The sequence below is a fragment of the Pteropus vampyrus genome, unplaced genomic scaffold (assembly GCF_000151845.1).
Source record: "Pteropus vampyrus isolate Shadow unplaced genomic scaffold, Pvam_2.0 Scaffold771, whole genome shotgun sequence".
In the NCBI taxonomy this organism is placed as follows: Eukaryota; Metazoa; Chordata; class Mammalia; order Chiroptera; family Pteropodidae; genus Pteropus; species Pteropus vampyrus.
Window position 1 is genome coordinate 21,763 of NW_011889552.1, and position 12,054 is coordinate 33,816.

General features: G+C 40.9%; 1 protein-coding gene across 2 annotated transcripts in view; it reads left to right on the forward strand.

The window, feature by feature from the left end:
• Positions 1 to 9,131, forward strand: part of LOC105309550 (glycine N-acyltransferase-like) — a 9,807-nt gene extending 676 nt beyond the window's left edge. Inside the window, exons 2-6 of one of the 2 annotated variants that reach the window (XM_011385734.2) lie at positions 3,094 to 3,189; positions 6,139 to 6,246; positions 7,667 to 7,793; positions 8,132 to 8,303; positions 8,729 to 9,131. In XM_011385734.2, coding sequence (XP_011384036.1) covers positions 3,112 to 3,189; positions 6,139 to 6,246; positions 7,667 to 7,793; positions 8,132 to 8,303; positions 8,729 to 9,131 — 888 coding nt within the window. In that variant the 5' untranslated portion in view covers positions 3,094 to 3,111. Of the gene's footprint in view, positions 1 to 3,092; positions 3,215 to 6,138; positions 6,247 to 7,666; positions 7,794 to 8,131; positions 8,304 to 8,728 lie in introns of those variants that run through there. The other variant, XM_023526262.1, reaches the window with a different exon arrangement.
• Positions 9,132 to 12,054: the final 2,923 nt, after the last annotated feature.

Consider the following 12,054-nt stretch of genomic DNA (forward strand, 5'->3'; position numbering starts at 1 on the left):
ATTTTTCATTTGTCTATGTTTTATTTGTTTTTATTTTAATTTTGATTAAATTTATTGGGGTGGCATTAATCAAATTGTATAGGTTTCAAGTGTACAGTTTAATAATGTGTCATCTGTATATTGCATCGTGTGTTCACCACCCAAAGTCAAATCTTCTGTCACCATATATTTGACCCCCTTTACCTCTTTCCCCTTTTTCTCTGGTAACCACTAAACCGGTGTCTGTATCTGAGTTTTTGTTTGTCTTGTTCTTTGTTGCTTTCAGTTTTACATCCCACGTATGAGTGAAATCACATGGCTCTTGGCTTTTTCTCTCTCACTTATCTTATTCAGCATGACAATTTCAAAATCCATCAGCGTTGCTGCAAATGGCAGTGTTTCATTTTTCCTTATGGCTGAATTATATTCCATTGTATATATGGACAACATCCTCTTGATCCAATTATCTATCAAAGGACACATTGGTTGTTTCCATGTCTTAACCACTGTGAATAATGCCGCAATGAATATTGGGTGCATATATCTTTATGAATAAATGTTTTCAAATTTGGGGGACAGATACCCAGAAGAGGAATTGCTGGGTCACATGGTAATTCTATTCTTAATTTTTTGAGGAATCTTTCATACTGTTTTCCCTAGTGGCTGTACCAGTTTACATTCCTGCCAGCAGTGTACGAGGGTTCCTCCTCCCCACGACTTCTCCGATATTTGTTATTACTTGTAACGTTGATGATAGTCATTCTAACAGGCGTGAGGTGGTATCTTATTGTGGTTTAGACTTGCATTTCCCTAATAGCTAAGGAAGTTGAGCATCTTTTCGTATGTCTGTTGGCCATTTGTATGTCTTCTTGGGAGAAGTCTCTGTTCAGGTGCTCTGCCCATTTTTTAATGGGATTGTTTGTTTTTTGCTGCTGTTGAGTTGCAGGAGCTCTTTATATATTTCCGATATTAGCTCCTTATAGGAGGCATTTGCAAATATCTTCTCCCATTCAGTTGGTTGCCTCTTTGTTTGTTGATAGTTTCTTTTGCTGTGCAGAAGCTTTATAGTTTGATGTTGTTCCACTCATTTATTTTCGCTTTTACTTCCCTTGTCTTTGAGGTCAAATTCTTTAAACCCTCTCTAAAATCAAGGTCCGTGAGTATAGTATCCATGTTTTCTTCTATGAATTTATTGTTTCAGGTCTTATATTTAGATCTTTGATCCATTTTGAGTTAATTTTGATGTATGGCGATAACAGTCGAGTTTCATTCTTTTATATGTGGCTTTCCAATTGTTCTTATCTACGTGGTGTATGAACCGTTTTATGTTCTACATTCTCTCCTTTTAGCTTAACACCTTCTCATATGTCCACACATATAGGTATCAGGCTAATGTCTCGGAGCTGCATTGCCCCGATAGACGGTATTTCATATGACCTTCCCCTATTCCTGGACATTGGAATTTTGCTCTGAACTTGCTCCCGTTTGTGTGACTTTATCAAATCCTTAGAGCTTATTTCTTTTTTTGAATCGATTTCTTCGGGTTAATTTTTTATTTCTGGAATGACCGAGTCAAGGGTTCTGAAATTCACTCAATTCTGCCAGTTCACAGCGAGTGTGTCTGATTTTCTGGAGAATGTCAGTCTCAGTTGTCTTCATCTACCCTATTTATTGAGCACCATGCTTGGTTATTAGTTTGTGTGTACATCCTTGGACGGTGGTTCCAAACGCTGCCCTTTTCAGGAAATACGGTAATATTACACCTCAGATTTGACATCAAACTCTACATTGTATCTTACACTCATGTAACTTCCTTGTGAGTTTTCTCTCTCTCTCTCTCTCTCTCTCTCTCTCTCTCTCTCTCTCTCTCCCCCACTCCCCTCGAAGCTCCACCCCAGCCACCCCAACTCCAATCTCTGTATGCTCAAGTCAGTGAGACCCCCGTGCCCTGATCAGGCTCCATTTCCCTGAGCGGCAGCCCTCTAACAATAAGCTGATGCTTATTTTCTGCTTTCCTTTTCTTGGGGATCATAGTTCTGCACTGCCTGATGTCCAACACATAAAAACTGTTGTTTCATTTACTTTAGTTAGTCTTGTCATTGTTTCAGGTGGGAAGGTAAACCCAGATCCTGTTACCTGATCTGGGACAAAAACATAGGTCTCCTTCTCGCTGTTCTAAAATGACTAAATTACCCGACTTCTGGCCTGGAGTGTGGAATCGCAGGCTCCGCCTGTTTTAATGCAACGTCCTCCTCTCAGAATGCTTCTTCCATGGCTTCACTTAGAAGTCACTTCGTACGCTTCCCAAGATCACGATTCCAAAATAGAAAAATGCAAAACAGCCTCTTTTTCCTCTCTCTCTCTCTTTTTTTTTTTTCACGCTATTGGGGTTTTATGGATGTGTTGGTAATTCCAATCCGATGCAGAGTCAGCTCTGCAAAAACGTCATTTTCCTACTATCTAGTAATTTGTACACTATGTACCATAGATCTGAGAGTGAGGCTTAGAGGTGGAATAAGACTCAAAAAATAGGGTGAGGTTTATGACTTGGCGATTAAAAAAAATTAGTTGTTTATATTTTAGACTATGTCAAAACGCCTTCCATTAAAAAGGCTGCATCAAAATATCGTGCAATAGACAGCACTTTAACTCAGGTGAAGAGGAATAGAAGAAGATGGAAGGGAAGGAAGAGGAGAGGGTTAGGGCTGTTACCCACCTACCTTTGAGGAAACCAAGGCACAGAGAGGCTGAGTAACGTCCCCAAGGTTACGCAACTTGTTACTGGCGGAGTCAGCGGGATCACTGATCACAACTTAATGGCAAAAGACATTATATATTTTAAATAAATGCGCTTGGCGATCTAATGTAAAACGGATGTGTGGAATCCATCGAAGTACGAGAAGGTAAATTACAAAATTCAGAAGCACCTCCTGCGCTTTCTGCCATTCTTGTCCTTCCGTGGAGTTGGTGAGGACCGTAGTGAAAGTGACACCAATGAAGAGTCCCTGAAGAGGGACCTGGTCGTTAGCCTAGAACTTGCTACGTTTGTTTCTGAGACTCTTTCAGCTCTTCTCATCCCTGGTTGTTTCTTGTTTTTTTTTTTTTTTTCTCTAGGCTCAGGTATCTTCCATTATGTTCCAACTGCAAGGTGCCCAGATGCTTCAGACCCTGGAGAGGTCCTTGAGGAAGAGCCTTCCTGAATCCTTAAAGGTGACGACTGAAAATGTTGAGAGGAGTAAGGAATAGCGCTTTCCTGTGAAAGAGGTGGAAAAGAGACTAATGTTTATTGAGCACCAATTCTGTGCCAGTCACTAGCACCTGTTTTCTGTCACTTAATTAACATTATCTCCCTTCAAGATATTTGCTGTTATGTCCATGTCCCTGATGAGAAAGTGGAGGCTCAGTTAAGTCACTGGCCCAATATCACACAAGTGGCGAGCTGCAATATACTCTGTATGAACGTGGTTATGCCTGAGATCTAACACTGCCTTTTGCTCTGTGCTTTGCGATTCAAAAAATATCCCCTTGCTCTTTTCCAATGAACATCCTGTAATAGCCCTGGAAATCTTCCCAGAGTTCTCTTCCCAAGCCAAGACTACACAATAATGTTTAATTTGCCCTCCCTAAAAAACCACTCAGTGGGGTGAAATGTTGACCATCACGAGTCTTCTTCAAAATTAATAATAAGCGAATTCCTGCGTTGACTTAAACTGTTCATTTGCTCCGAAGTTCCCACACATCGGGCTGTTCTGTGGCTGACTCTCACGTGTCCTTTAGTTTAGCACAACTGATCAGAGATCTCGGGGCTCAGTAAAACCCTAACACAAGCACTGACATCCGGAACTGTGCAAGGACAAAATTTCAGTGATAAGCTGAGGTCCTTGCTTGTGTTTTGCTTTAACAACCAAAGGGGCAGGGTCCACTCCAATGGAACCTAAGCGCAACTGTGTGTGTGTGTGTATGCGCACACGTGTGTGTAAAACAATCATTTTTCCCTGAAACTTTTATTGTCGTAGAAACAGGAACTAGATTTCTACCGTGTAATGAGACGTTCCTATAAGATGCATACATTTTAGATAAGGTAAATGCATTCATCTCCCTCACTCCCTGATAGATTCGTCATTCCCTTCTTTCGATAAAAAGGAGAAAATATTATTTGTTTCATTATGTTATTTGTATACCCTTTGGCTTCATTTTCATTGATTAGAAATAGAATAATGAAATAACTTGCTTGTTCTTTAATTACCACCAAAAATAAATGGCTTTAAATCGACTAATGAAAAATTTTGGTAGATCCCACTAACATTAATCTCTATTCCCTAATAGTTAGCTGCTTTTACTTGATAATCCTTAAGATCCAGGCAAGCTCTCAGGAAGACAGTCAATTTTTTCTTAGCTGTTACATCAGTTAGATACCCTAAGGACACTTACCTAAGACATTTTTATGGTGAGTAGCTATTTTAAAAAATTCTTTGGGCTAAACGTTTTTCTTCCATGCTCTGCAGTATAAAATTTCATGATTTAAATTTCTCTTTTCACCTTGTGTTAAGTGAGTCCTGAACATTTTAAGAAAACTCTTGGTGCTTCCCAAGTGTCCTCTCTTGGTTAATCTCTGTGGTTAGAGAAGGCGGTCTTCATGACTCCTCAATTTTCATGAAGGAATAACATTGCTCTTATTTGGTTGCTTATTAAAGATACATTTTCCCTCTACTTAGAATCTAGAATATTTGTATGCCATGTACCTTTAATGGAGGTATTACTTAGAACTCAATACTTACTTGAGTCTTAGTTGAGAAAAAGTTTATCTATTTTCCTAAGTGTTAGATATCAAATGCATTTTATTGCATCTGTCACCTCCAGCTGAGTCAGCTTAGAGCAGATGCCTGATTTACTCTGTTCTGAGTTCAGAAGGGAAAAAAACAAAAAAAACAAAAAAAACAAGTTTTAATTAATTAGGCCATGGGAATAAGAAAGAGTAGCAGTTCTACATATTTTGCTAAATGACACTGAATTCCTATATCAAACCTCCGCTCATGGCTGAAAATAGAATAAATGCAGATAAACTGAGTCAATCTAGAGTGAACCCCTCCCTCTTATATTTCTCCCTTGTCTAACATCAATATCTCATGTGGGGTGGGGGGCGCGACAGGAAGGAAGGATACCAGTATAGCCCTTGGACGTCATTAGTCCAACTGGAGACCATTAAAGCGTGCATCATCTTTTGGACCTTCGGTCACTGGCATATTTCCATGCTGGTATCTGTGGAAGCTTCATGTTCACAGTTGTTATAGGGCCCATGCTGCTGCATTCCCCAAGCCCCAAACCACAAGACATATCATGTTCACAGGCTTGATCTAATTCACTCTCTCCCCACTCCTCCCTCTCTGTCAATAGCCTGTCAAGCATGGCAGAGGTGGGGATCAAAGACTGGACCTAGGCTAGGGGACCCCACAGCCCATTCTCTTGAGCTCTCTGCTGTGGCCTCTGCTTGTTGGTGGGAGTTCATTTAACCTTTCCAGAGGGTAATATGGACATATATACGTTAAAAAGTTTTAAGCATAACCTTTGAACCAGCGATTACCCTTCTGTATAGTCTAAGAAAATATCAAGTGCCCATGCAAAGATTTCTGTGTAAGCATGTTCTATAAAGAATTATTTCTTAAAGTGAAACGTTAAAGAGAAACAGCTGAAATAACCATGGATAGGAAAATGAATAAGTAAAACTGTGATACATTCATACAATGAAATCCTATATGGTCACTAGAAATAATTGAAAGATTTTGTGTTTATGAACATCGAAATATGTTCATAATATACTCAGTGGGGAAAACAGCGTGCATCAGATCATTTTATTTTTGTAAGAATGTGTATAACCAGGAAAGGGTCTGGGAAAAGATAAGTTAAATCCTATAAGGAGTGTTCTTAATCATTCATTTTATTTGTCCAAATATTTTACTATATGTATGTGTGATTCATATTGGAGAGAAGAAAAAGCTTCTACATTTGAGGTAAAAAAAATGTAGCACATGGAGATTATTTGACTTAGATGCTCTACTTAACCCATTTCTATCACAAAATTTCATGATTTCATAGAGATAATCTTTGTCCTGATCAAACAGAGAACTTTGCCAACCTTCTCACTTTCTCTGGATGCTGCAGGTTTATGGGACCATCTTCTACATGAAACAAGGAAACCCATTCAAGCTAAAGGCCCTGGTGGACAAGTGGCCCGATTTTAATACAGTGGTTGTCCGCCCTCAGGAGCAGGTAAGGTGCCAGATGTGGATTGCAGATGCTCTTATTTGCCGTATGCCTACCAAGTACCTGGCAATGTGGTAGACCCAGAAGACACAGAAATGAATGGTAGGGATGGAGAACAAGCCCCTGTCCTCGAGGAGCTCACAGCCTGGTGGCAATGGTAGATAAGCAAATAAGTGACAACTTAGTGTAAAGTATGCAAGAATAGAAGATGCACAACAAACAGAAATAGCAGAGGCGAAAGCTGATTAAATTGTGGAGGTTGAAGATGGAGGTTACAGGATAGGGTTAGAGGTGCTTGTTGGTGGCAGTTCCACCAAATATAGATAACTATATTTTCGCGAGGGCGACAAGGCAAAGAGGACATAACACGGGCAAAGATAAGAAGGTGTACCCAGAACAGTGAGTTAGGGTGATTACAAAAGCAAATTTATAATGTTAGAGTTTCCATATATGTATTTGGGGGAAATATTTAAAAACGAACGAAAACTAAATTTCAAAAACGAAACTTCCTAAGCTCATTTTCAAACATCCAGTGAAATTATAGATTTATCAAAATGCAAGTATTATACCTTTCATACAAATAAAAACTATTTAAAACTACTATTTTAAGCAGGACATCAAATGGAGATATTCATATAAATAATAAAAACCAAACTGTAATAAAATTATTGGATCTTTTATCTTAAATGTGATTTTAAGGAATAAAGTATGTTAGTGGGCTCATTGCTGACCTGTGAGTGTCTTTTGAGCAGCATTTCCCAACTATTTAAAAAAGTTTTCTAATTCTGCACGGGTTGTGGTAATATTTCTGTGATTTCTTCCTTGTCATAATCTCATCTGTTATTTCATAATTGAAGGGGATCTTCTAAAGAAATGGTTTCTCAGTTTTTCGGGAACTACAACTTGTTTAACTATAGTATTGTTTTAAGGAAGCATTTTTAATTTGGTTTCTTCTTCTTTGGCTTCATTAAGTACAGATGGAGATTTCCATCCAGAGTTATCTGTAACTAAATTTAATACTGTCGCGTGTGTCGCTTTTGCGTTCTGCAGCTGTTTAGCTATAGTAAATTTTATTCTTGCAACAGAAACTTTTCCTTGTCAAATGCATTTCTCTTCTTCCTATTGAGGATGATGGAAGTATAGAAGAATGCTTTCTAAAGAGCTGTGTCTTTGTTTGGATTGTTTGGTTTAATGCACTATTTGGGCAGGAAATATTGTTGCGCGGTTTTCCATCATAAATCGAATACTTGAAACTCTCATCTTCGTCTCGTGATTTGAATGATTCAGAAATCATTATAATGCACCTACAAGAATACCAATATTTTAGTACTTGGTAATATCACAGTGTAATGAAATTTAGAAAAAAAGCATTGCAGTAATGAAATACATGGAATTTCCTTTATTCCTCCTTCCCCGACGATGACAGGAGATGACAGACGACCTCGATCACTACACCAATACTTACCAGATCTACTCCAGTGACCCCAAGAACTGTCAGAATTTCCTTGGCTCACCAGAAGTCATCAACTGGAAACAGCATTTGCAGATCCAATGTAAGAGGACTGGGGAATAGATGTTGGCTGCTGTTTTTTAAATAACTCATCTCCTGTGGTTATCAAAACTGCATGATGATGTAGCCCAGAAATTTTGGTTCCGGTCTTGGTCTTACCACCAACGGCATGATCGTGGCCGAATGAATTTCTGAACACTCTCTCGCTTGTGTAAAATGCACAAATTCGGACGACTTGACCGCTGTCACGCAGTGGCAGCACCAAGTCAGCACCAAGGTTTTCTGACTGTAAATCCCAGACACTTCCTACTCCTCTGGAATAGGATGCTTTTCCATAAAATATATGGAAATCGTTTCATCTCTCCTTTTAATCCCATCAAGGTACACAGCCCGCCCTGAAAGAGGCGATACAAAATCTCGCAGCTCTGAAATCCTCCAAAGTCGAGGAAACAGAATGCTTTCTTTATATGCCAGCCGAGACAATAAAGAAAATAATTCCTTCCCTGTTGGACGTGAAGAAATTATCACCTCAGGGTGGCAAGCCCAAGGCCATGTGAGTTTGATAAAAGTCAGTCTGTACTACTCACATCTCTTGTTCCTGAAGTAGCCTCCCAGCTTCTTTTCCTGCTTCCACTCTGGCCTCTCTACTATCCATGTTATTCAAAGCAATCAGAATAACCATTTTTAGAAATGTAATTTGGACTACGTTTTTCCCCTGCTTAAAAATATTCCACCAGCTAATTTCTCATCTGAAATACACAAGGCCTCTGTCAACTTCTTTGACCCGTCTTGTCCTCCCTGCTTACTCTCTCCAACGACGTTGACCTTCTTTCTGTCCTTCTGTCATGGCAAGCTCCCCCCTACTCCAGGACCTTGCATTTGCTATTTCCTCTGCCTAGTCTGTCTCTCAAGACAACAGAGATATGAACAGACATAATAAATACTCATGGACTTTGCTTTTCTCTTGAATTTCCACAGCAACCAAGAATTGTTTAAACTCTCATCCTTGGATGTCACCCATGCTGCCCTGGTGAATAAATTCTGGCGTTTTGGTGGCAATGAGAGGAGCCAGAGATTCATTGAGCGCTGTATCCGGACCTTGCCCTCTTTCTGTCTGCTGGGGCCTGAGGGGACCCCTGTGTCCTGGTCCCTGACAGAACATACAGGAGAGCTGAGGATGGGAAGCACCGTACCTGAACACCGGGGCCAGGGTCTCGTTTCCCATATCCTGTATGTCCACGCCCAGGCTCTGAACAAACTGGACATCCCCTTATATTGTCACTCAGCCAAGGATAACAAAATCATTCATAAAATACTTTACAATCTACATTTTGTCCCCATGCCTCGTACCTGGAACCAGTGGCATTGTGTGCCTCTGTGATGCTGTCTTAAACACAAGATAGTGTCAGATGGGCCTGGGCATGCAGCTGCAGTAGTACATGGATGGATGGAGAAAAAGAATAAACTCTAATTGTAATCATCAGTAAAGGAGTGGGCTCTGGTTGACAGGGCCACTGTGGTCCCTACTCTCAAATCACTCATAGATTGATTTCATTTTGGATTCAGCAGACCTGGCATGGCCAGACCTCTCTGCAGTGCACCTTAATCTTGTCTGGTTTCCTACACTTTCGAATCTCAGTGACACTCTTTATTCAGCTGCATGCAGCCCTAATGCTTCTCCTGGACTCTATCTCACACATGGATTGTTGCCAAGAGGCATATCTTGCCAATTTTGCCAAGATATGGTATTATATTATGAATAGCACGATTTTTCCTCTCTCTTTCCATTACTGTCATTTTTTTGAGTTTTACTGAGTTGTAGCTGACAAATAAAGTTGTAATATATTTAAAGTGCACAATGTGATGATTTGATATATGTGTGCATTGTGAAAAGATCTCCACGATCAAGGTAATTAACATATTCGTCGCCTTACATATTTTTACCCAAAATGCAAGCCTGAATCTAATCATAAAGAAAAAAATCAAGCAAACACTTCAGGAAAAACATAACACAAACCAAAATTGAGGGACATTCTACAATACAACCAACCAACATGTATATGTAAAAATTCTCAATACCGTGCAAGAAAAGGATGGTCGAAGAATTGTTCCAGATAAAACAAACCTAAAAAGTATGACAGCTAAAAGCAATTTGAGGTTCTGGATTGAACGCCGGGTCAGAAAAAAATTTCTACAGATGATAATGTTGCTACCGTTGGCATAAGTTTTATATGTTCTGTGTATTAGTACTAGTAATTGAGACACATTAAATTTGTATTATGGTTATGTAAGAGAATGTCCCTGTACTTCCGTGATACATGCTGATATATTTGGGGCAAATGATTACGATTACAGCAACCCACAGAAGAATGTAAATGTATGTAGAAACACATATAGCAAACTAAAATAGGTGAATATAGGTGAAGAGTATGTATGTATTTAGAACTTAAAGTATTATTGTTGCAATTTTCTGAAAGTTCTCACTGAGTTCGTCTACACTTCCCCAAGTTCATTGAGCATCCTTATAAGCAGTGTTTTGAACTCTGCATCTGTTAGATTTCTTGACTCCATTATTCCTGGATCTCTGTTCTGTCATATGGTTTCTGCTTCTTTGTCTTCCCATTCTGGCTGCCTCTCCATGTCTGTTTCTATACACTAAGCAAAGCTCCTAAGTCTCCCAGTCTTGTTAGTGTGGATTTGTGTAGTGGGTGTCCAGTGGCACAGTCCTGAGAAGGGTTCAGCTGCAGGCCAAATGTAGCCCCAGCCTGTGCCCCTCCAGGGCCACCTGTCAAGATTCAGCAAGCAATCCACAGATGCTGTGCTTATAGTTGCCTCAAAAGGCCACACCAGAAACTGAGGCCAGCTGCCACCAGCGTGAGTCCAGGCCCCGCTCAGCAATGAGCATCAGACTGGCTGAGGATACACCTGGATGTGGCTTGGGTGGGGCCATGAGTTGGGGGAGGTGAGATTTCCTCTCACCTCTGGGAATCCTCTGGGCAGAGCAACCTCTGTTATCCGGTTTGATGATGTCACGGCGACGGTCGCTGTGTCAGGTGCACTGGGAGTGGATGGGCTCAACAAGGACAACTAGATACCGCCAGCACTTCTGTACAGAGCAAGTCTCGCCTCGGCCCTCACTCTGACAATGTCGCCGTGTTGCCCTGGTGCACCAAAGTCCCTGGTGCCCTCTGCGTGCAGCCGAATGGGCACTGGTGCTCAAAGCCGGCAGGTCCGTCGCTCGCAGATGCAGCCCCTTTAAGAGGCGTCTGTCGCTGCCGCAGCCTCTGTCTCACTCAGCTCCTGGGGACAGGGCAGCCCCGCCTCCTCGCCCGGTCCTACCTTCTGCCTTTGCAGGGTGCTTTCTTGGATTTCTCCATAGTCGTATGGCTTGTCCATCTACATCCCAGGTGAGTTTTCCTTGCTGCTTGCTCCTTGTTTCCGTCACAACTGTGTTTTGGGTCACCAGAGGGATGAACAGAGCCTCTGTCATCTACGCGATTCCCCCGTCCTCCACCATTTGTTTCCATTGCAAGAGTTTCTGGCCTAAGGTGAATCGTAATGTTGCATCAAGGGATCTGGTAAGGAAAAAAAATAACACAATGCATGTGAACGTGCCTTATAATTGCTACATGATGTATACCTACAGAATATTGCTTTAATATGCCAAAATCTAGTGCCCTGGGTAATGTGGTAAAACTCGGACTAGGGCTCAGGAGTGTGTCTGAATTTCAGGTGGGACTCAGCCGCTGGTGGGTATATTGTGCAAGTCACATCGGCACTGTGTATTTTGATTTCCCATTTAAAAAAATGCAGATAACAGTACATGGACACGTAAAAATAGGAGAAGGACTGCATAAATGCAAGTTAGAGAATTGGCTCAAGTTTGCAGATGGAGCCTAGTTATCATTAGCCTAAGCCTCATTTAATAATTAACATTGATAAGAGCCAGGGAAGAGAAGAAAGGATTTTTTAATGCTCCAGATGTCTTGAGGAATTCTTATAAGCTGAAGAGTAAAATAGATCAGGACTACGGAACAATGAAATCGTAAGAAAGTACCACATGTTTTATAAAAACGTGTGACACGTCTGTCAGAAAGGCACAGGGGTAGGATCAGCTGAGAGTTGACAGAAACACAAGCTGCAGCAAAGCTTGGCTCACTGGCCCTTGGGGTTTCATCCTGATTTTTGCTAAGTGTTGTGTCCAGAATAACCAGACCCAACTTGAGTGCTCTTAACCAGGAGACAGTTTATTAGCCGGCGGCTGTCCTTGCAAAGGAGCAGCCTCGAAATGCCAAGATACAAGG